This window comes from Primulina huaijiensis, chromosome 11 (assembly GCF_012295235.1).
Source record: "Primulina huaijiensis isolate GDHJ02 chromosome 11, ASM1229523v2, whole genome shotgun sequence".
NCBI lineage: Eukaryota > Viridiplantae > Streptophyta > Magnoliopsida > Lamiales > Gesneriaceae > Primulina > Primulina huaijiensis.
Window position 1 is genome coordinate 22,484,288 of NC_133316.1, and position 25,350 is coordinate 22,509,637.

Here is a 25,350-nt window from a genome sequence, read left to right on the forward strand (position 1 = left end):
TGTCAGGAATTGTTGATGCACAGAGACAGGCAGGCATAAAGGGTTGAAGTTCTTATTCCAGTGTCCTTGCTGTTCTTGTTTCTGCTTCATGAAGCCAAAGAAAAGCAAGCCAAAGGAGAAAGAAACCAAGCCAGAGTGATGGATTCGTGATTCCCTGCAGATGGGATTTATAATTATAAAGTAATAATATTATTCATGTTTTCTTTCTGTTTAATTATGTATGCCATAATTTATGATGGCAATTTGGTAAAGATTTATGAACTGAAACCTGAAAGATCTTCACTACAATATGTGGGCTTTTGCTCGTGTTACTGTACGTACTTATAATCTTGGTGCAATTATTGGTGAATTGTTGATTTTCCGTTTTAAGAACTCTGTGTGTTTGTTGCATAAATGATTCAAGCAAAGTCTTGAGATATCAATATCTTTTCTTTACTGTTTTGGTTAGAATATTGAAAACATACAGGCAATTTTCTTAATCAATTTCTTGTTTTTCAAAATATTCATCCATTTTTAAAAGAAAACATGCCCATCAAACTTAAGGATAACATCGGGAATGAGATTGGCTCGGTACAAAGAGTTTTAAAACTTTCAGGTATCCATATTCTTCTCTTCTTGCAGTCTCTCTTTCTTTCTTTCTTTCTTTCTTTCTTCTTATTATTTTTTTCCTTTTTAAATTACATCTGCTTTACTTAAATCAGATTCTTGAAATTATTTTGGCTAACAAGACAAATCAATTTATATGACCTTTTATCAAATCTAATTATCGGCCAAAAAATTCCATCAAATTGTATGCCTCTGCAAGAAGAAATAAGTGTAAATGGTGTTTTTTTAAATATAAATAAAGGGTCGTTTTGATATTGAGTAAAAGGCCAATTGCAAAATATATGGATTCATTCTATTTAGCATTAGTACTCTGCAGTACGAAGTTACTGCCTAGATTATCTCCTAACACTTTGAATAATTTACATGGAAGTTGGGGATTGAGAACTAGTCTCCAACCATTATTTGGATAATCAAACAATTATATCTGTGCATCTGTGATACAATATGTTGGATAAATTAAATGATAAAAGAGAAATGTGAATAAAGTAAGTGGAGATGTCCCACATTGGAAAAGTAGGCATATGAAGTCTACTTAATAAGCTCCAAGTTGAGACAAGGGTTTGGACCTCAAGGCGTACTAGAAGTTTTCAGACGAGGAAAGACCCTGATAGGTTGTGTACTAAACACACGGTCGTCTGACCGGCCGGCTCGGATCTTTTTAGAGAGACTTGCCGGCCTAAGCGGTGTCCTCTTCGCCTTTCAGATTGGTTAGTTTTGGGTTAAGACTTAAGAAGACGCAATTGATTGGGCCGTAAATCAAAATAGGCCTCCAAAAACCCACAATCAATACAACAGAACCACCTGATGAACACGAGTTCTGGAGCCCATATGGAATTATTGCGGTTCACTTACAAGTAGCCCACGAAGTTGCCGGTAACAGTGCTATTCCCTCTTCTTTTTTACCCATTAAGACATCCTTTTATATTCCGAAAGAATAGCTCTCTTGTGAGGCGGTCTCATGAATTTTTATATCTGAGACGAGTCAAGTCTATCGATATTCACAATAAAAAATAATACTCTTAGCATAAAAAGTAATAATTTTTCATGGATGACTCGAATAAGATATCCGTCTCACAAAATACGACCCGTGAGACCGTCTCACACAAGTTTTTTTTGATCCCGAAATACTATTTTAAACTTTTTTTTATTGATAATCTAGTTGACAAGTTGGCCACGAGTGAAATATAAAACAGTTAAATTGGTGGAATACTTCCAAGGAGTGGGATAAAACAGTTAATTGCTGGAATACTTCCAAGGAGTGGGAATAGGTCGCATTAATTTGCTGGCTGCATGAAAATAACCTTTGAATATTTCTTGCCATGCTAATTTATATTAAAAAAAAAAAAAAACACTTTGAAATAAATGCAATTCCTCTCTCAATTAAGTGATTGCACGTTGACTCTATGAAAGTTCGTGTGTGTACATATAAATAAATATCAAATAAATCTAACCATTGAATGTATTTTATTATATAAATCATTTTTCAATCACCACACGCAAACTTTAACTCTTGGTTGGAAGAAATCTTTTGTAAATGTTTTTTCGTACCAATACGTGTTATTAATATAATAAAATTGTGAAATGTTTAAAGAAATTACAACTTATTAATTAGAAATGTTAGAGAGTATAAGTTTTTTTTTATCCGATAAGCAATGTAAATTCTTGTTTCAAAGACAAAAAAAAAAGAAAAAAATTTGACTCGTGGAATGGTTGGTTGTTGGTAGGTTGGGGTTGAATCGATAAAACTTAGGAAGTGGTCTATTTTTGGTGTTCCCTTTTGTTTTGGTCAGAGGAAGTGGTCTAAATAGTTAGACCATCTCCAATTTTGCATCAAAATGATATTTTTTCACACAATTTTGATGCAAAATTGGTACTCCAATGGAGCTGGCCAAAATAGTGCATCCCTCTCCTCGACATCAAATTTGGTGCAGAGGATAGATTTGGCGCAGAGTTTTTTTTTTTAAAAAAATAATATTATTTATTTATATTAACTAAAAATATTTAATTTAAGGTTTGATTTAATGATTTATACATAATATAATAATCAAATACAAATGCAAATTTTAATGCAATAATATAATTTATAAAAATACAAAGATAACAATTGAAATTGTTAATTCTAACACAAATACAAATATAAAATATAACTATTAATATATGTAAAATTATTTTTTTCGTGTAAGATTTTAAATAAATAGATGGAAGTTGTATTTGAATTTGGTGAAGAAATTTAATTAATATATGTAAAATTATTTTTTTCGTTTAAGATTTGAAATAAATAGATGAGAGTTGAAATTGAATTTGGTGAAGAAATTTATAATTATTTTAATGTAAAACTTTATTAAAATAATATTAATGGTTGGAGTTGCGTTGCGAGACTATATGTATCCCAATTATTATTTATTTAGAAGAAAACAAAAGTTCGGGATTCACGTTGGATATGAAACTGGCTCTCCACACAATCTTTCACCAGGATTCAACTGCCCACGTATAATATAAGCAAGTAGAAGAGTGGTGGTGGCTTGGGTAGGTGAAGATGTCATCAAGCTATGGCGCTGACACGGCGGCGACTCCGCTGCTGGAGAAGAATAAAGCGGCGGAAGGATGGCTGAACAAGGTTATTGATGTGGAGGAGGCTAAAGATCAGATCCTCTTCGCGCTGCCGATGATAGTGACTAATGTTTCGTATTACTTCATTCCACTGGTGTCCGTTATGTTCGCCGGCCACCTCGGAGAACTCGAGCTCGCTGGCTCCAATCTGGCCAATTCTTGGGCTGCTGTAACTGGTTACGCTCTCATGGTAATTATCTTCTACCTTTTTTCTCTGTTTTTTTCCTCCGAGTTTAATGAAACGCCTTTATCTTTCCTCAAGTATTTGAAGTGCTTATTTTAAATTTTTTGTTGTGTGATTGTGAAATATAGCTTTGGATATTAATTTTTCGCATATTGAAACATACAACTATCGTTAGAGCGTAACTAAACCACTTTCTTTACTTGGGAACTTGCTTATTTGAAGAAAGATACCGTGATTTTCTTGTTGTAACTAGTGCTGTATCATAGGCCGATTTGATGCATGTTAAAGGGTTTGATTTTTATAACAGCAATGATCCTCAAATTGAGATAAGGATGCAATATGTTGATTATCATGTTTATTCATCTTTTATCTGTTGCTGTCTGACGACAGCCGCAGCCAATTAAGACTTCTCTATTATTGTCCTTGTGCTATGATGTAAGGAGAATTCAATATTCGCCGCAAGAAATGGGATTGTCTTGATAATTATATTGTCTCTCTTCACTTTTACTCTGGGTTTTAAATTCTACTGATTCATGCAATATTAGTGATGCTGAAAGCCATATTTAATGATCCAGTGATGATTTGCATAAAAGCGTTTTAGAACAACAGGAATGCTGAGTTTTATAGGCAACTTTACTGCTTTAACCGGCTGTCTTTTTCTCAAGAAAATTGATTTTAGAATGTGTTGTATCCGAAGTAACCTCGAAAAGGCGATATTTTAAACTTTTTTTTTAATATATCTGGTAAAGTTCAAAACATAAAATAAAGAAAAGGATGGACGTAAAACTACCATCAGACAAATATTGCTCTCATTCTTCTCATTGATCTACTTAGCAAGTGCATGAACTTTTTGCTTCTTGCTCCAGGTTGGCTTGAGTGGTGCACTTGAGACACTGTGTGGACAAGGATACGGTGCAAAACTCTATGGGATGCTAGGGATATATCTACAAGCGTCTTGCATCATAACCATCATCTTCACAATTGCAGTATCCATTCTGTGGTGGTTTTCCAATAGCGTTTTGATTTTCCTACATCAAGATGCTCAAATAGCTGACAAAGCCGGTCTCTATCTGAAGTATCTTATTCCCGGGCTCTTTGCTTATGGGTTTTTGCAAAATATTTTAAGATTTCTTCAGACACAGTGCGTGGTAATGCCGCTCGTCGTGTGTTCGTTGGTCCCTTTAACCCTCCATCTGGGCATCGTCTATGCTTTAGTTAACTGGACCACTCTAGGATATAGGGGAGCTCCTGTAGCAGCTTCAATTTCGTTGTGGATTTCGGTATTTATGTTAAGTTTATATGTGCTCAAGGCGAAGAAATTTGAGAAAACATGGGAAGGTTTTACCCGTGAGTCTTTTTGTCATATCTTTACGAATTTGAAGCTTGCTCTGCCTTCTGCAGCCATGGTTTGGTTAGTAATTCTTACAAGTTGATGTTTTTATAAGATCTGTGCTCGGTTGGATAGAAATTTGAATGGAAATGTTTTTTTTATTCATCTGATTTGAACCAGTCTGGAGTATTGGGCATTTGAGATTCTAGTTTTGCTGGCGGGATTGATGCCAAACTCTGAAATTACTACTTCTCTAATTGCAATGTGGTGAGTTTTCTGCTTCTATGTTTCTCTGAAACTCTACTTCAATCCAGGATTTTACCATGGATTTTGAATAGCCAGTCCTTTTATCTTGTCTACTGAATAAACATCAACGCAAGAATATTTATGCAGTGTGAATACAGAGGCAATCTTGTTTATGGTTGCTTACGGCCTCAGTGCTGCAGCTAGGTAATCACACGAAACATCCTCTTTCAGATTCCTCCATCTTCTCCTGCTGATTAAATGATGTAAATCTTGCCATTTTTCCTTGCAGCACGAGGGTGTCCAACGAGTTAGGAGCAGAAAATCCGGATCGAGCCAAACATGCCATGGTTGTCACCCTTAAACTAACCGTTCTTGTTGTAGTTTGTGTTCTCTTAGCCCTATCTTTTGGCCATAACTTGTGGGCTAGCTCCTTTAGCGACAGCCATGTGATCATCGATGCATTTGCCTCAATGACACCCCTACTCCTTGCATCTGTAACATGCGATTTTATTCAAGGGATCTTATCAGGTTGGTTTGCTCCCAAAAAGTTTACATGCGCGTTTCTTGAAGATTATCTGAAGTTCTTTTTATGTTGATTCAAATATCGCATTAAATTTACAGGAGTAGCAAGAGGATGTGGTTGGCAGCATTTGGCAGTGTTTATTAACTTGGGAACGTTCTATTGCATCGGCATGCCTTGTGCTGCTCTACTCGGTTTCAAGTTGAAACTATATGCTAAGGTAAACTTAAATATATTCTTATCTTATTTATCTTGTATCACAAGCTTAATTAAATTATAAAGATGGTCTTTATATTATTATATATATACACTAATATTATTTTCTTTTATTAATTTTTATTTTTTTGGAAATAGGGTCTGTGGATTGGGTTAGTTTGTGGTTTATCAGTCCAGACGATAGGTCTTCTTCTGCTTTCGAAGTTCTCAAAGTGGACAAGAGTAAATCTATCCCATGCATGATTATCCTCCAAGATTGAAGGAATAAATGCGTAGAAATCTTACCGGGGACAAAGATCAATATTTATGAGTTTTTTTTTATCTATTCAATAAATATAATCACGTCATCAAATTGGTTTTAAACTTGTTATGTCATTACCTAGGTGACTTTGTAAGAACACAATACAAAACACAAGAGTTAATTATCATTATTAATCTAAAAAAAATTAGAATTCTCCTACTTTTTGGAGGCTAATGGAAATTATCGGAAAAATAGTGGATGAACTGGGATGAATATTAAGAACAGTGAAAAAAAGTGTTGGTCGTTTATTTGTTCGAAAAATAAACACATGTTTTTCTTGCTCGTTTTTGTTTAATCGTCAATAAATCGAGGTGGTTTCGATAAATTACCCGGTTCGAACCGGATCTTCTATTGAGCTTATATTCTCATCGGTCTTTCCCCAAGATTTTGCTCTTGTAAGTCATTACATGAATCAAGTTATGTTATAAATTTATAACAATGTTGGCAATGAAGGGATCATTATAAAATATTAAAATAATTAAGGGTTGGCAATTACACGTTTAATTAACGTGTTATTGACATTGGAGTACGTATACGATATCTTTAATCACTACAATAACCCTCGTTTTATTTAATATTAGCGATCATATTGCATGCATATATATAATTGAAATATCAAGAGTATTGCATCACTCAATTGACAAGTATTTTGGTATGATATTCTTATTGAGTTTATAACATAATATTGGTGTTCTCGTTGAGAGTCAGCACAACGAAATGAACGACCTAGAAAAACGTACGGTACCGTTGAATCATAATAAAAATAATAAGCTAGATTAAGGTGAATGATGCATGCACTGAATATTGAAAGGTGAGCGAAAGTCGTCTAGAGTGGGCCGCTGCGACCATCAGCTTCTCAAAAGGACGAAAATGTTACAAATATCTAACACCGCTGCGAGAGGATGCGGGTGGCAGCAATGGGCTGTGTTTATTAACTAGGGAACGTACTACATCATCGGCATGCCTATTGCTGTTCTCCTTGGTTTCAAGTTTGATCTATATGTCAAGGTAATCTATATCCAGCTCGAGCCAAAGGATGGCTATCACAGCTCAAGCTTAACTTAAAGTATTGAATGAGCATGCAGTTCAAATACAAGTAACTCAATTAATTTAAAGTTGGGAGAGGCCATCAAATTCCATTTGTCTAATTGATCAACTTGCTAGTATATGGTTAAATCATAACTATGGCAACGTTGTTTTATTTATTTGATTACATCTTTTTTATGTTTGAAAACTGGGATTGTGGATGGGCTTGGTTTGTGGCTTATCAACCCAGATGCTAGGTCTTCTTTTGCTGTCCAAGTTCTCAAAATGGACAAGACTAGATATATTCCATGAATGACTTAAACTAGATCCGTCCAGGTATATTTGATTTCTTTCAAGATTTAATTTTTATTTATGATGATCTCTTTTTTTTTTTTATAAAGCATTAAAATATGGTTGTGTGTACTGAGTTAGATTTGTTTATTTGATGGGTTAAGTTAAATGGAGAAAATTGATTGAGAAAATGCCATCCAAATTTTTAAAACTCAATTATGTTAAAAGTAAAAATTTACGATAAAAAGTAAAACCACTCAGTTGTGTTTTTCTTCACAAATTGAGAGACCTATTTATAGAATTTTTTTGAAAATAATCCAAAAATAAATATATCATCATACACTAATTTTCAATATTTATAACTCTTATTTTCTAAGCTCAATCTCTTATTTTCAACAAATTATAAATAATCGAGATATGGTTTGTTAAGGCGTTGGATTGCTTTTATGGGGCTAGCTATCAAAGAATTTGTGGGCCATGGAAATTTTTGTCGGGCTCTTGAATCTACAATATTGGGCCGTTCTGAGTCCATTACGACCCATTTCTTTTTAGTTTACTCCACGACTCGTCCTCCGATTTCCCCGACAACGAAAGCCCGCCGTGAGTATGGCCGACGCCGAAGTCGAGGCCGTCCATCAGATATCCCTCTTCGTTAATTCAGGCATTTACCGGTTCGGTGACTCCAACGTGGTTTTCATAGACCCTGTTCGGGTACTGAACCGGTCCTACACGCGGTTTAACGTTTCGCCGTCTGCTTACTACTCCCGCTTCTTTCAGTCCTCGAGTCATTCAACTGTGAACGACGATGTTGCTTCATATTGTTCCAAAAAACGAAAACGCAGCAAAAATTTGAAGAAAAAACTACACGAGCTCAATTCACGGGAACAAATTGCTGATCAACGCCATCAGGTGTGATTTTCGTGCGGGAATTCTGTTCATGTTGAAAGCCTAAAAATTTTACGTTGCTGAATTTTCTTTTCCTTTTTTTCCGATTTATTCAAGGAAGTGAGGCCAGTTTTGGTCAATGCTCATGATACATTGCTTGAAGCGGGTCTGCTGTTGGAAATGATGAGGAATTTGAGGAATGATGGGAGCAGTGGTTTGAAGGGTGATGTAGATCCGAATCCTTCAAACAGTGAGCTTGATTTTGTCAATTTGGGGAGCCTTTGGCAGAAGCAATTTTATGAGATTGTTCTTAATGTTGGTATAGATGGTAATACTGTTGGAAACGGACGTTTGGTTTTACTTGATCCTATTATAGGTTTTAATGATCGATTTCTAATAGTTTTTACACTTAGACCATTCAGTATCTGAAATGTGGGAAAAAACAGTATTCCATATAAATTTGCTGAAAATAAAATCCCATCTTTTATTTGCTAATTAAATTAAATCTTTTATAAAATGCATGTCTTGGTTGTGTGGAATCAGGACATCTTGTGTTATTTTCATAATGTCGAATATAAAGGCTGATGGAATAATGCTATAGGATTACATATGGTAATCAAGAAAAACATATCTTAGTCTCAGCATCAACTGCCGCACAAATGTTTAGATCCAACAAATACTTGGGTTTGGATCAGTTCAAGCTCATCTTAGTCCATTTTCGAGAAGTTTTTGCAAAGAGGGAATCCCAAAGCTGCAATTTTAACTGGTTCCTTCACATTCTGTATTTGATAAAACGTAGATATGAAGAGGGGATAGTTTAAAGCTCTGTTTGTTTGGCTTTTGTCTTTTTTTGTATGTGTGAGCTAGATGTGTCATGTATGATAAAACTAGCAAATTTTTGTATCAGTTCACAGTTTGTTGATTTTTTGCAATTATTGAATAGCAGGGTTTTAAGTTTTTTGCCAGTTTTATATTTTTATGGAGCTGTACTATCCTTCTTATGTGCAGGTGTTGAATCATGTGATAAAAGCATTCATCCAGTATTTGACAACTTTGTTGCCAATGAAGGGAGTAACGAGATGGAGGCTGAAATATTTGACCGCAAGTTTATCTTGCCAAAAAAAAGTTGCTTTTTAATGGTAGGAGGTTGCAACACTTCTCAACTTCTTTTTGGTCCTAATATTTAACTGTGAATAGAAAAGTTAACATTACTGCAAAACATATTTTATTATTTTCACATCTCTCCACGAAGTCATTGCTTCTTACTAAACTTTTTCACCATTTCTCTAAATACTTTATTATCATATTATATTCTCCCAAATTATACCATTTTAAAATAATTTTATCTAGCCATTTCGTTAATGATTCAACACCTGTAGTATCAATTTTATTTTCTCAATCATAACAGAACATACATCTCATTTCTGAAAACTCCTTCAAGATTTCCAAGTTAAAACCAATTATTGCAATAGGTTTCACTCATTCTGTTATCAACATCCAAATGTTCGAGTTTTTTTCCCTGTTGAAGTAGATACTATTTTTTGAATAGTCAGTTTCTTGTTTTAATGATTTTCCTCCAATTTGCTATTCTGACACTCTTAATGCCATAATTCTCTCATGTGGAAGTCGGATGTTGGGCAGATTCAGAACCTTGTTCCAGGTAATTATCTGTTGTGTTCTTGCTCTTGTGCAAAGTGATGTATAATAAGTTTTCTATCATAGCTTTGTTAAAAAGCAAGTGATATTTCTGGGAAGATGCAAAACCACATTTCGTCAATTCCAACATGCGTTCCTGTCTGGGAAATAAGATTTCAACGTGCATGAGTATGCAATTCCAACTTTGGCAGTACTTCATTGTTTTTCTTGTTTTGCAGTAACAGCAAAATTTATTACCTCCTATTAGTTGTCTCCAATTATGCTATAGCAGAATGGGTACATCTACATCCCGTGGTGGATATAAAACATGTGTAATTTTGGAGATCCTTCTGTAGTATCTGAGGAGGTAGATTTAATTTCTGTAAAGTGAAGTTTTTCTGATTTTTTATCCACGAGAATGAGTATTAAATATCGAAGACCTAGTTATAGTTGCTTGGGAATTTTAGAGAGGCATTTCCATTCGAACACATGCGTTTTGTTTTCATGCTATATTTATTACTGTAGAGCTATGAAAACTTGAGTTGAATGCTTCTGAGCAAAGCTGGATTGCTGACCCTGATTTTGTTGCAGCTGAAGCTGACTGTGGCTTTAATTTGATAGTTATCGATCCACCATGGGAGAATAGTAGTGCACATCAGAAACTTAAGTAAGTTAACGATGAAGTTATTAAATCTGCTGAAGCACGAGAAAGTCCTGCACTCCTGCTCAAATTTCTTCTGAATTTATATCTAGCACCCAAAAAATTCGAGGAAGCGAATATAAAGTGTACATAACTTTTTTTCCCATATATCCTTAAATGCGATATTTGGTATTTGAGAGGTCATTACTTCATGAACCAATTTGAATGGACTGTTTTGCTTGTAGGACTGTAGCAGAGGATTGATACAAGATTCTGTATACCTCTTATTTTATGGTTGCTTGAAAAATTCTTTTTCGCTTCGATATCATCCTGATATTCTTCTTCGTTTCAGTTAATTTTATTTTTTCCCATGACTGCAGGTACAAAACTTTGCCTAATCGATATTTTTTATCTATTCCAATTAAAAAACTTACTCATAAAGTTGGAGCTTTGGTGGCTCTATGGGTAACCAATAGGGAGAAATTGCGGACTTTTGTCGAGAATGAATTATTTCCTAAATGGGGTGTTCAGTATGCTGCAACCTTTTTCTGGCTGAAGGTAGCATTAGGGCTGTTGACTGCATCAGCAATTATCAGAAGTCAATTTGTTTTATTGCATTCGTCATGTTTCAATTTGATAGGTGAAAGCAGATGGGTCATTGATTGGTGAACTGGATCTCTTTCATCACAGACCATACGAGTGCCTCCTTCTTGGTTTTAGTCATGGGGAGGTAATTTTCACTATTTAAATCGTATTCTGGTTTTATTAGATGCTCAATATCGACGCCGACCCTACTTCGTACAGGATTCCAATTCTGAACATCTTCTGAGACCAATGCATATACCAAATAATCAAGTATTCATCAGCATTCCAGGAGATTATTCAAGGAAACCCCCAATCGGAGGTATCTTTGTACTCATCTAGCCAAAGAATTTCCACAATTTTGCTTTTGTTTACTTTGCAGATTTCCCGTCGTGGCAAGTGCTATACTGAATCTTTGTGTACATGTTTACCCTGATGATAAATTATACGATAACACCAATGTATCCATATTAATTTTGATGTCACTTGTTTTTATTTTCATCCCGCTGCACCAATAGAGTTGTTGGTGGACTACGTCCCAGGGTGCAAACCTGCTCGCTGCTTAGAACTGTTCTCCAGAGAGATGTTATCGGGCTGGACTTCTTGGGGTAACGAACCCCTCCGTTTTCAAGATTCAAAATTCTTTGTGAGCAGAAGGATAGCAGATGGGTGAATACTAGATGAAATGGTTCCCTGCAGTATAATTTTCTGATCCTGACGTAACTCTTGGAATCCTCGTGGCCATTTCCTGAAGTAACTCTTATCCTAATCCTTCCTGGATTTTTTTTTCTCACACACAGGCACACGTGCAAGCGCACACACAAGCATACTCGAATCCATTACCATCGAGATTGCGGATTTAAGATGCTTATCAACATTCCAAAAACAGCATTAACATATCGGTAAGACGAATATGCTCATACGGAAAACAAATTGAAGTAAAAGCTCTTAAACCTTTATTTCGGCCTAAATAATGTGTGTTTTTTTTTTGCCACAAAAGCAGATATTTATGACATTATCACTTTTTTAATCTTAAGTGTTCATGCACAAAAGGGAAAGAGTGTTTCATCAAATTCATGTTATGCTTTGATTTACGTGTTTGACTTTCCTAATGTTTCCAGCCTGGAGTATTGGGCTTTGGAGATTCTTGTTTTGTTGCGGGAACGATGCCTAACTCTGGAATGATCACGGCGTTGGTGCAATGTGGTGACTCGCTGCTCTCTCTGTATTTCTCTAAAGTCCCTAGTTTTATTCATCATTGTAGAATCAATTTTACCTGAATTATGAAGAAAACAAACTGGTTAAATCTATTTCATGCCTACTGATCGACAAGACCATATTTTTTGTGTCAACTGTAGATACCATCATCTACATGATTCCCCTCAGAGTCTCGGTGCTTCTGCGAGGCAATCAGACATCAAATCGAGTAATTTTTCAATTCATCCATCTTCTCCTTCAGATTAAAGCTTGTAGCTCCAGTCATCTGTGGCACAAGGGAGGGTATGTGATGACACCCCTCTACGTTATGTACACTTAAATGAACCGGAATAATCTCCTGTAAAATATATTTTGGAGTAACTTATTTTCTTTGTAACCTTCGCTCGCTTCAATTCGTAGTTGCTTGGATGACGATCAAAGAGATTTTCTCATTTTTATGCGTAATTTTTTTTTAAAAAATCCAAGTTTTATTGCTAAATTTTGCATCAACTGAATATACTTTATTTATCTTGTAATCTTTGAAAGGTTAATTTTTAAAGTGCATCTGTGCGTGGTACAAAATGATGCATGTCACGTGGCGCAACAGATTATCTAGGCTTGTCCGAAAATGAACTCGCCAGCTCATAAATTGTAACAATCGTCTCGAATCACATCGAATCGTGCAAAATGTTCTGCTTGTCCTGCCGAAGAAGATCAATGGTTATGAATTAACTAATTCGTTAAATAATAATAATAATAATAATTTCACAATTTTTACTCTATAAATTGTCCCGTATTTATGAAGAAACAAAATCTTCTCATTTCTTGCTGCATTTAGATGGTTGGTAATTTTTTAAAATTTTGATATTTAGGTTTAAAATAAATGAATTTTAAATTTCAATATAAATTCATCATGTATGTCTGCTTGGGGGAAAAATATTATCTAAATATTTCAAATTTCATTTTTTTTCTTGAATATTTTGTTTATACTTTAAAATTTTTAAAGCTACACATTGTTTCAAAAAACTAACGAATTTTCGAACATTTTAATTTTTTAAAAAATGCAACCTAAATTAATTTTGAAATTATCCTGCAGGCTCCAACGGGGTTCATACCATTCAAGTGCCAGGTACTCTCCAGTTCAATATTTTGCTTACCGTTTAGTCCATTCATGTACGCCACGTGTTTAACTCCTCTCCTACATGCAACGGTAAACTCTATAGTCTTCGCCTCTATAAAGTCCATTTCCTCCTCACCATTCTCCATCGATCCTTTCAATCAATACCTCTTCGATTCAGTTTAAGAATTCATTCTGTTTCTTTGGAAAAACCCATAAACTCTTGCCCGCCATTGGTTGATTGTCAAGTCATGGCTAGTAATCTGCTTTGTGTTCTCTCTTCTCTTGCGTTGATCTTTGCATGTCTTAATCAATCCTCGCAAGCTTATCAATTCATTGTTGGAGGCAAAGATGGTTGGGTTTTAAACCCTTCTGAAAGCTACAGTCAGTGGGCTGGAAGGAACAGATTCAGTGTTAATGACACTCTCTGTAAGTTATCGAAATCTGATTAGATTTTCAGTGGTTACGAGCATATTTATTCGTTTAAATGATTGTTTCTTGTTTTTTGTCTTCTATATCTGCAGTGTTCAGGTATCAGAAAGGATCGGATTCGGTGCTGGTGGTGAACCAAGGTGATTATGACAACTGCAACAGCGGAAATCCGATACTGAAAATGGACGATGGAAATTCAGTCTTCAAATTTGATCGATCCGGGCCTTTCTACTTCATCACCGGAACCAAAGAGAACTGCGACAAAGGCCAGAAGCTAGTTACAGTCGTCTTGGCCGTTAGGAGCCCCCCAACACCGACAAACGCCGCCCCGCCAACACCAAACGGATCATCAAGTCCACCGGTCATCTCACCATCGTCTCCACCGTCTGAGACGTCTCCTTCCCCATCTGCATCACCTAATCAGTCACCTACACCGGCAAACCAAGTCTCCGGCCCCTCACCTTCAGCTTCATCCCCGGAGGCAAACCTGTTGCCACCTTCAACCACGACACCGGGATCTCCGGGTACTACTGTTCCGGGGACAGGGAACACTCCGGCTGGCGGTAATACACCCCCGGGTCCCGGTTCATTTGCGGCCCCGGCGTACAGTCCGAAAGTTGTCTTGGTGCTGGCCGTTTCAGTTGTGCTGAGTTTTAGCTTGGGTGGCTTTGTAATGTCACCTTGATTGTTTTTTTGTTCGTCTTCGAATTTCTAAGTCTTTTGATTTAATTTGATTTAATTTGAATAAAAGTAAATTGGGTGGCGTTCTTTTGTTATGCTTGTAATTTATTATTGGTGGTTGATTTGGAATTCAATTGGGATATTTATTTCCTATGTCATTATTGTATTTTCATAAAAAAATAATAATTGTTGCTCCATTCAAATGCTTCCCATTGTCTAAAAACTAAATACGAGGCAGTTCCATGTGGAAATCATTCATGAATTTATTTATGATACATAATTTTTTATTTCGAAAACTCGCAGTTACTTTCTTTTGTATATAACACAGTAGTATATAAATCACTGACATGTAAATTATACAGAGCAAATCTATATAATAGCTCAAAGTTGGAATGCTGTTTGTATTTATTATTTCAATTGCTTGCATCCACGTATTAACACTTCATTTATCCATCTTTCCTTGAAGAATATGTTTACAAAATATAGTTTTTTGATTGAGATACTTATAGGCGAGTCATATTAATGAGATAATAATACATGCGCTGGGCGCTACCCTAAGGAATGTTTTTATGTTCATCTACACGTGTGGAGTCCATAGAAAAAACAATGGATAGAATAATAATGAATTATTAGATATCAAGACCGTATTTGAATAAAAATAATATCAATTTGAATATTTTTTTTGTTATAATCGATCAAGAATAATAATGAATTATTAGATATCAAGACCGTATTTGAATAAAAATAATATCAATTTGAATATTTTTTTGATGAAGAAATATATAGAGTTTCAACAAATTGAATATGTCACGATGTTTTGAGAAACTGAAATTTGTTTTCAAATACTTATATTTTCTTTAAGATTTTGTTAATTATATCGGTAATAATTGTATCAATAGAAAGAAATTTATCGAAGTTAAAGTTAATATACACTTATTTTTTATTAAATTGTCGATTGACAAAAATTATCCGACAACTGGATTATACATATTTGATAAATATTTTTCTCTCTAAAACAATTGTTTATAGTTAATTTTTGTTTCACACGCTAAAATAATGCACAATTGAAGATGATCCAAGGGCTAAATAATTTGGTGATACGAGTATGTACAGTTGTGGGTGCATAGGCTATACCATTTCAATGAAAAAAAAAACTATCACGAGATTGCTTAATGACTCAAATTTGTGAGGCGATCTCTTATCTGATTTGACCCGATTTATGAAAAATATTGTTTTAATAAAAAAATATTATTTTTTATTATAGATATATATCAAATCGATCTGTCTTACTAAAATAAATATATGAGATCATATATTACATAAGAAATGGTAAAGAGACTCACATTTTATACATTGTTTTCTTGCGCGGACATGTGAGAATCACAAATCGAAATTTTAATTAAGCCACTATCCCACTCCAATTTCAATACACAATAAGGCACGAGGTCGGAATTTTAATGGTTATTCTATAAATTAACTATGACAAAAACCAAATGATAATTTTTTTTAAAAAAAACTATTTTATTTAATTTAAAATTTTAATGCAAATTGAAGGTTTTATTATAAAATATTGTTTCACGAATAACACGACGTAAAGTATCGTAATTCATGCTATAGCTTCGAAATTTCTTCTGCTGATTTCCTATTTTTTTGTAATTTAATTTATTATCGATTTTTCCTTATTCCATCTGTCTTCCCTTTCTTGCCTGGTTTTGTTGAACCAATTATTCATTTACACGAGTGTAGACGTGTAAGCAAATTAGTATATATTTAACACGGAGTAATTTATTTAATGGTTTAATAATACTTTGTTTTAATTACTCAATTAAGAAACATAATTCAACTCTATTATATTATACTTTGTTTTGTTGAAATAATTTGTGAAACTTCCAAGTTGAAATTTCTTGATTCCTATTTTACTTATTTTAAAATTAAAATTTTAATTATTTCGAAATCTTCTCAAAAATATTTATTATAATAGCATGTTAAGTTAATTTTTTGGGTACTAAATACATTTGAAGATGTCATTTTCTTAAATAAATAGTCGACCAAAGTTAAAAAAACAAAATACCACCTATATTTTTTTTCTTGGATTTATAGTTCTATAAATCTCCCTATGCTTCAATCACTTTGAATATTAAAAGATAATCTTATCTTGGATTTGCAGTATAATGATTGATTAAAAAATATTATCGAGTTTAATAATTGTGATGATGAAAACTACATTTTATTTTTCTTTTTTTTTTTGGGAGTAAACGTGTTATCCCAAATAATTTGACAAAATTCAAGTCGGCAATTAGACGATAGGCACCTCAACATTAGAAAATAAGAATTGTATTTTACTAATTATGATTTTTAAATCAATTATTTTAAAGTAGTTTTGAGAAGCAAGATATCAATAGGCGTTTAACCTTCCGTATTTTTTAAAATAGAAGCTCATATAACCTCAAGTTTGTAATTGTAAAATAGATACTAAATTTAACGTGACTAATATTCAATAAGATAAACATATATTTAAAACAATTAAAGACATGATATTTAATTATTAAGAAGTGGAGTACTAATTTTTTTTAAAAAAATAAAATATTCGTCGGGTGCTAAGAAAACCCCAACATCAATCTGAAATTAACAAAATTCGGTCCTTCTCTAAATTTTTTAAAACTACAGATTAATTGGGTCGGCAGGATACCTAATACCAAAAGAATGTTCACCCCTAATGCTAACATAATCTAAGAGCCTTCCGATCCGTCTACGGAGAAAATTCCATATTGTCAAGGATGCGTATCGCGAGCCTAAAACTAATAAAATTGTACTTGGCTAATTGTCAAAACTTAGATCATGAAAATCTGTATCTATAGACAGTGAATTCAACGCCTATTGATATTTTACTAGGAATTTATTCAATTTTTAGGGGATTTGTATGCAATTTTTTCGAGAGAAACTACATGTTAAGACAGATTTCATTCTGTTTTTTTTTTTTTTTAAATGTGACAAGCCTCAATTTTTTTTTTATTATGATATACATTGTAACACACATAAAATCGGGTGGGGACCAATGTTACCCGACCCGAATGCCCACCCCTAAATTATAAGAGGTTGGGAGTTAATATAAAAGACGTGGGCCTTATAATAAATATGAACCTTCTTTATCAAGAAAGCCCAAGATGAAATAGGCTTGTCTGGTCCCCAAATGTTGACCCAATTATTAGAAAATAGACCATGTTATTTTTCGCGAGTCTAATTTTAATTTAATCAGTCGCTATCCAAGTATAAAAATAAACACAAAATTAGTTGTTTTTGAAGTACAATTTGACTCAAATTTTATAGTTATTTGATTGTGTTTATAAATAGCATTTCTTGGTCCAATCCAATCACCAATACGAAAACCGAAGACAAAATAAGAAAATTGGGACCAATTAAAAATTTTTGAAAATAAAATTTGTATTTTCTTTCTTAAAAGAAATAAGATTTCTAAATTTAAAGAGATTGTCATTCAATTGACTCGTGAAGTACAGAATAAGTGAATACGAATTTGAATTTGATACTACATCAACAACTATGGTTTGATTATGGATTGATGTGACATTTAGTAATGAATCGTGAAGGTGGAAATGTCGACTTGGAATTCAGCAATGGGACGATGAAAGTCGTTTCCTTTTTCTCTTTGTAATCATAGAACAGAAGAGAGATAAGAATGAAAGATGAAATTGTACAAATGGAGAATGATCCCTACCTTGAATAAAATTTTCGAATTCAAGAATATTTTCGCTTACGAAGAGGAACCCGATACTCGCGGTGAGGTCACTGGAAAAAGAGGTAGAAGCTGAGGCTCGGCGTTGCCGGGGGCCGTCCTCGGCGACGGGTGAAAGTAGAATTTCTTCTCAGATATTGCCTTTTCCTCTTCCAACGAATTCTCGATCGAGGACGGTGAGGCTCTGCTCAGGTTATCCTCGTTCAATGGCGTCGCCGGGCTGAGAACCAGCGCCGGAAAGTGAAGGATACTCGGGGATAAAATCTCGGGTTTCCTCGGCGAAAAGTTGGAGTTTTGAGAGAAACCCGACATCAGTGTGTTGATCATGAGCCCGTTCTTCAGGCTGTTTCTGCGCTCGTAGAGCTTAAAGCCTTGCTTCTTCTGAACGGTGCTTCTGATAGGCGGTATGCTGCTGTTGCTGACGCCACCGCCTCGGGGGGCGGCAGCGGTCGAAGTTGGATCTTTTTTGGATGCTTGTTTAGCTGTTTCCGAGGAACCAGTGAGCATCTGCACGACCTGTTTGAAGGACGAAGTGTCCGCTTGTACGAAAGTGGTAGGATATGGATTGGATTCGTTAGATCTGAAAATGGGGTTTGGATTAGGGGTGAACGGCGGGGTGGCGACAAGCATCACCGACGCCGCATTACTGGTGGTGCAGCTTCCGCCGCCATTGCTGTGGGGAGAGGTGGTGGGAGATGGGTTGAGTTCTCTTTCTTCAATTCTCGGAGAGTTGATATCCATAATTGGTAATAAATGAAGCAGAGAGACACAGAGGGAAAAAGGTTTGGGAGGAGAAGAAGCGATGAATGAGTGAAAAGGAATAGGAATGGGAATGGGGAGAGGTGCTCTTTTATTACACATTAAATATGCCAATATATATATTTAAATTTTATATAAATATATGTCCAAACCAAATGACGAAACATTATATATATATATTTAAAAAAAAAACGCAGGTTATTCTCTTTTTTTGTTGTCAAGTTGAAGTCTTTCATGCACCCAACCTTCTTTTTCCTCACACGATACGTGACTTGTTTTTTTTTTTTTTTTTTTTTTTTTTTTTTTTTTTTTTTTCCTTATTTCTCTTTGTTCCATTCTTGCTTCGTGGTAGGGTTACAGCCTTATAGGGATCGATTGGTCAATTTACACCCTTTTTGTAATTTCCTATTTTATTTGAAGATTATGACCATTTTAGTATATCCACAATGAATGTTTATAAATTTTAACTTAAATAACTAAATCGGTAAGATTCCAATCCAAGACTTCTCGGATTTGGAGCTTCTTCTTTAAAACTAACAAGATAAATAAGATTTTGAAAGCAAAAATATTAAACAAGAAAGAATGGTTTTTCCATGTCGTGATGGGAAAGTGGGAGCTTTCAAGTTGAAATCGTTGACTAGAGAACCTCGGTAGACCCAGTATCTCATTGGGATTGAAAATTGAGAATAAACATAGATGGTTTGATATAAACTTAGGTATCATTTTGATTTTTGAGATATAATGATACAGATATATAATATGATGATAATAAATAAATCAATATATATTGATTTTATAATTATTTATAAATATAATTATTTAAAAAAATTGAGACAAACAGTGGTAAAAACAAATATTTATAATCAGTTAATGTCCTCTTCTTCTTTTACATCGAACAATGCCTAAGAATAGGTTGAATATAACTTATTTTCACATGGCATCACTTAAAATATCAAATTCGACATGAAACACAACAATTTCTGTATAATAAAAGTTAAACATAAAAAATATTGGATCGAATAGAAGAGACCTGAAAGTTAACTCTTTGTATTTAATAAAAGTTAGACTGAAAAATATTGATAATTGAATTGCATTAAAATTGAATTTGGCATTGATTCTGAAAATCACATTTTTCTTGTTTAAATTTAAATGGCAGGAAATATAGGAAATTAGCAATAACCTTGAAAAAATAAGTTGTGAAAAATGATTTTGACTTTAAAATATGTGTATATATTTTGTTCGCTTAGTTCATCGTTTCCTAGTGTAGATGTTTTAACGGTGAGGCATGTTAAGAACTAGAAGAATCAAATTCCCATTAAAATGGAATATTGAAAAGGGGTTGAAAGAAACGTATGTGTTTGATTAAGTGTGTATGAGTGATACTGATATTATGATAACCTCCTGAGAAGTTCTTGTCTAGTAAGTTGCTGATATTGCATCGTTTGATCTGGTTGAGTATGTGGATCATAAAAGAGTGATCAGATTTTACCAAGTGATAATATATCTGTTGTGCATAGGACCGATGGTAGAAAATGAGTACTACTGAACTCTAATTAAGAGGAATGAGGCTTCAGAAGATAGACACATACCTCTCCGGATGCATGGGTCTAACAGTCACACCCATTAACATTCATCTAGGTTCACTTTATGCTTTCGCGAGTATAAAGAAATAAAGTTACACATTGACTAACTGTTGTAACTTTTAATCTAATGATAAACACTTGATCTCAATGATGTGGAACATATTAACTTTATTAATGCTAGCAAAGTCGAACAAGCATGATGTGAGTAGTGGCCTAATATTCTTAATACTTTTTTTTTTCAAATTTTATTTACAACAGTTTCTCGGATTTGTATTTTTTTTGTTCCCTCACATATAATTTACTTGTATCCAGGCACACTCCACTATATGAAATTTCTTATAACCTTTTAAAATTTCAATAATGAGATGATGTGGATGTTGAACATTTACAAGAATAGCAAAAGTGCACTACATATTACTCTTGAATTTGGATTGAACAATTTAAGGTTGCAATGTATTTTAAATTTATGGATCTTAAATATATTTTCATTATTTTAAGAAGTAAAATCATAAATTTAAAATTCATCATTTACATGTTTATATAATATTTCATGTTAATCATGATGAATTTCAAATTTATTTAATAATTGAATCATTTATATTTTGTATAACTAATGTCTAAATAAATAGGATATTAATGTAATATTTGATCAATTATTTCATTGTTAACAATAAATTCATTTCTGAAATGCAGTTTTAAGAGTTTCTATGTAAAGGCTGACATAATATAATATAATATAATATAATATTTAAATTCCAAAGTTAAAAGCATCGGGAAATTTTTACTATTTCATAGGAATGGTAAAGATCAAATATATTTTTTCATTTTTCAAAAAGTGAACTTTTGTTTTTATTAATTGACAGTAAAAGTTCATTTAAATCATATTGTCCACCAAAGTACATTCACCTAGCTCTATATAAAGGACAGGAAATGTAATATAATAAATGTGGAATATAAAATTATCAATCTTTCTAGTTTCAGAAACAAATAATAATAATAAATAAATAAATAAATGAAATTGCAATGCTTTGCTTTAATTATTCCCGTCATAACTGACCTAAACATCGTAGGCTTAGCATCTCCGCTTCGAGCCGTATAACAATGACAATAATTGAGTCCACTCCATCTAATTAATCCAATGATTAGTATATGTAACAATATCGCAACAATTCTATAATAATTGATGTAAAAAATAATTATATTATCAACATTTTTCATTTTATTTATCACTGTCTTATAAATCAATCTGTAATGACCAAACGTTAATATTTCAAACTAGAGACATGACACATTAAATTTATAATTATAATATTATTGTATATAAAATGCTCCTTAATCATTATGTTGGAGTTGGACAATTCAGTTGGCCACACAAGACGTGTGCGTCACATTAGACATTTCGTGGGGCTATTTATCTACTGTAAGAATGAAATAAATATATATGCCTAGTTGTGTATATATATATATATATAAAATATTTAACTAGTGGTGAAAACTGTGTTTTTGGATAGAATACAAAAGACAAGAAAAAGTGGATTGCCTAATAGTTTAATAGAGTAAAAGGGTCTAGGTGGTTAATTATTATTAAAACTTTATTTCATATAATGTGCATGAATGGCTAACGGCATAGTACTTCAATTTACAAGGGCATTTATGCGTACATTATTTATTCACGTGGAATTAAATACGGAACTAATGCTTTGTTGCTTATCCATGTGAAACACGCCATTATACAATTTTTCTTCATATTTTATGATTATAGTATTAGGTTGCCTGACCACAATGAAGTTAGTCAAGGCATCAATCATATGGTATTATCGACTCGATGGTAATAATCCATTGAGATTAAGTGAGAAGCATCCTTGCAATACAGTGATTCGGTATATAATAAAGGATTTACTTTAGAGATATCTCAAAGTTATATATAAAATTTTAGAGAGCTATTGTTGGTGTTTCAGAGGGCTATTATTATTGGTATTAAGACACTCTTACAATTGGTTTCATGCTGCATTAAGGCACTCTTACAATTGCTTTATAAAAGGTCTTGCCAAACAATGCAAACAAGTAGTTGGGCACCATCTATAAAATTACTTAAGCGACCTACCATGCTTTTATAATTTTAAAGGAATATTGTTGATATTTTAAAAAAATTGATAATGTCACTAAAATTAGTTACTTTAGATGTCTCAAATTTAATAATATAGTATAGTGTAAAACAATGATCATAAAAACTCACACCGATATTTCCATGTGAAAAAAAAATTATTCTCAACCAATGGTAAAAAGTAAACTAATTCCCTCTTTGTGAAAAGGGAAATTAAATCATAGAGACTAAGAGTTTCACTAGATGTGAAAAATATCATACCTCTCCAGCAAAGTCAGCATATAGTATATGACTTGGCTGTGTTCAAAGTGACCTTGCAACATTTTTGAATTCATTCAAGCAAGAATGCAGTATTTTCTGGCGCTTATGAAGCGACTGTCTTTCATTCTGAAGTACATCTAATGCTCCAGGCGCAACAAACATGTCCATAAACTTCTCATCACTCACAGCAAACAAATCCAATCCAAGTGCTACCATGAGCCGCTCTTTGCTGCATAAGTTAAAAACCATAGTTTGATTCAGATTAATCAGCAATAAGGATTTAGTTTCATGGATATAAAAATGAGTTCAAAGGATTCTAATCATTTTAGCGTGTTATAATAAATGGGGAAGAAAGTAATTAATTCAGTGTTTTATAATTACCGGGGAAGAAACTTGGTTGTACTTAGCTGGTACATATTACCTTTCTTTTTATAAAAACTCTAGAGTTAAGATAAACACAGCCCNCTTGACCTCATATATTGTGAATTTTTAGATTATATATATTGAGGACATCACATATTTCTTTATCGAGTGTTACAGTTGTGGTGTCATGAACATGCACAATTGGAAAAAAACACTCCCACAAAAAACCATGGACATCAACAAGTGTCAAAATTATAGCTATATGTTCTTTGTTAGATGTATCATTCGCTTCATCCACCAAAATGCAAAAATTAGAATATCCAATTTCATCGCTGATTTTATTTCTGATTCTGTTACCAATAATATGCAAGATTTTTTTTGAACTTCTGGTGAGTTATATCTTGCATTTCTCGGATCCTTGTTTAATATAATATTATCAATATTAGCATTCTATTTTCCCAAAAGTTTAACATCTTAGTGAAATTGCCACGATTGTATAAATATGAAGGTTCATCGTAAGCATCTCAATCCACGTACTTGCAAACTAAGTCAATGAATGCTCTCAATTGTTGTTGCAAGCCTTAATCGATTTTTTTTGAATCCGTTCATAAGTTTCTCGATTCATAACTTTGTCTATACGCCGAGTTAAATTCATCAAATTAACAACAGATTTGAAGATTTATTGTGCTAAGTTAGAACTTCTCGTGTGAGACAAAAAGACACACTTGGTTCCATTGTCCAACTTCTAAACCCTTCAATTGTAAAGATATATTGTTGTGCTTAACTTAATTCAAAAGGATAGCATGGCAAAACAAAATATTGCATCCTTCGTAATAGAGTACTCTAACCATGAAACTTTTTATACAATGTATATTGAAATCGACAATGTAGCTCTCCTTATTCAGACCGTGGGTATTCCAGAAGTTTAGGTTGATATGGCTCAGCCCCATTTTGATATAAGTTTGTCTAATTTCATCACGATGATCAACAAGATGTCGTCACATCGAAATATGCATTCCAAAATCTAGTTCAAGGAAAGTTTCATTGAACTCAACTCTACAAGATTTAAAAGGAGGTTTTTGCTCTTCCATATGAATGGATGCATGAGTCTCGGTCATCTCGGATGATGAAGGATTATCAATTCTTGGCTTAAAAAATGATAGAATATCGTTTCTCCTTTTTTTTTTCTCTTGAATTGAATCATGAAAACCAATCGAAAAATAGCTGAGAAATGTATAAAAAAAACTAGAGTTAAAAGTAACTAAACACAGTGGCAGAGCACAAGAAGCCGCAAGACCAAACCAGAGGAAGACCTCGTTTTTCCGACAGAAGAAAAGATGAAAATATTTAAACCTCGTTTTTTTAAGACCACTTTCTAAATGGGATGAGAACACATGTATTATTTGCGCAAATTGAGTCACTTGGTTAATTACATATTGGGTCAAAATTAATAGATTAAATTTTTTTTGGCATTGCTCAGGTGCCCTCAAGTCTCTCTCCGCCATTGTGGCCGCTTCCTGTACAATAAAGGGTGCGGCGCAGTGCCGCCAACACTCCAGCCTCATCGACAACCTTGAACAAGGGGTATTTGCTTCGATTGAGTACTTTCGATTTTTACAAGTTTAAAAACCCAACATTCCATCCTCGCTTTCGGTTGATCAAACTTGTCCAAGGGACTGTGATTCGATATCGATTGATCAATAATTTCTCTCTTGTGTTTGGCGGAGAGAAGTTGGTGAAAAATCCCCAATCAAAATATTTCTTTGGGTTCACTCCCTACCCACAAAATCGTGGTACTATGTCATACAAAATGTGGTACACTTCATGTGGAAATGTGGTACTAAAATCCTCCATTGATCAAGAAAAGCCACTTGGACAAAAAATGAAGTGGATTAGCCGTAAGGCTTGCTTCTATCGGACCTGGAGTTGGTCAAGGGACTGCTGCGGGTCAAGTCCTAGAGTGTATCGCAAGACAACCCGAGGCAGAGGGAAAGATACGAGGTACTCTATTGCTTAGTCTAGCTTTTATG

At 33.7% G+C, this 25,350-nt stretch overlaps 4 protein-coding genes across 8 annotated transcripts; 3 read left to right on the forward strand and 1 right to left on the reverse strand.

The window, feature by feature from the left end:
- Positions 1-3,006: 3,006 nt before the first annotated feature.
- LOC140988945 (protein DETOXIFICATION 18-like) lies at positions 3,007-6,196 on the forward strand. Its single transcript, XM_073458056.1, has 7 exons — positions 3,007-3,406; positions 4,267-4,811; positions 4,911-4,997; positions 5,124-5,180; positions 5,266-5,504; positions 5,598-5,716; positions 5,851-6,196. The coding sequence occupies exons 1-7, from the start codon at positions 3,143-3,145 to the stop codon at positions 5,953-5,955; spliced, it is 1,416 nt and encodes a 471-aa protein (XP_073314157.1). The 5' UTR covers positions 3,007-3,142; the 3' UTR covers positions 5,956-6,196.
- A 1,591-nt stretch (positions 6,197-7,787) lies between these two features.
- On the forward strand, positions 7,788-12,746 carry LOC140988946 (methyltransferase-like protein 2). Of its 4 annotated transcripts, none has more exons than XM_073458058.1 (11): positions 7,790-8,239; positions 8,333-8,543; positions 9,224-9,354; positions 9,842-9,875; positions 10,442-10,517; positions 10,871-11,048; positions 11,131-11,220; positions 11,295-11,394; positions 11,591-11,825; positions 12,194-12,297; positions 12,431-12,746. In XM_073458058.1, the coding sequence occupies exons 1-9, from the start codon at positions 7,937-7,939 to the stop codon at positions 11,743-11,745; spliced, it is 1,278 nt and encodes a 425-aa protein (XP_073314159.1). In that variant the 5' UTR covers positions 7,790-7,936; the 3' UTR covers positions 11,746-11,825; positions 12,194-12,297; positions 12,431-12,746. The 4 variants fall into 4 exon arrangements, with proteins under 4 accessions (XP_073314161.1, XP_073314159.1, XP_073314160.1 ...); XM_073458059.1 differs by having other exon boundaries at positions 12,194-12,278; XM_073458060.1 differs by lacking the exon at positions 12,431-12,746 and having other exon boundaries at positions 7,788-8,239; positions 8,333-8,465; positions 12,194-12,393.
- A 702-nt stretch (positions 12,747-13,448) lies between these two features.
- LOC140988947 (uncharacterized) lies at positions 13,449-14,589 on the forward strand. Of its 2 annotated transcripts, XM_073458063.1 has the most exons (3): positions 13,536-13,567; positions 13,611-13,815; positions 13,911-14,589. In XM_073458063.1, the coding sequence occupies exons 2-3, from the start codon at positions 13,638-13,640 to the stop codon at positions 14,501-14,503; spliced, it is 771 nt and encodes a 256-aa protein (XP_073314164.1). In that variant the 5' UTR covers positions 13,536-13,567; positions 13,611-13,637; the 3' UTR covers positions 14,504-14,589. The 2 variants fall into 2 exon arrangements, with proteins under 2 accessions (XP_073314163.1, XP_073314164.1); XM_073458062.1 differs by having other exon boundaries at positions 13,449-13,815.
- A 3,420-nt stretch (positions 14,590-18,009) lies between these two features.
- LOC140988204 (VQ motif-containing protein 4-like) lies at positions 18,010-19,096 on the reverse strand. Its single transcript, XM_073457186.1, has one exon. It carries the CDS (start codon positions 18,989-18,991, stop codon positions 18,269-18,271), a length of 723 nt encoding a protein of 240 aa, XP_073313287.1. The 5' UTR covers positions 18,992-19,096; the 3' UTR covers positions 18,010-18,268.
- Positions 19,097-25,350: the final 6,254 nt, after the last annotated feature.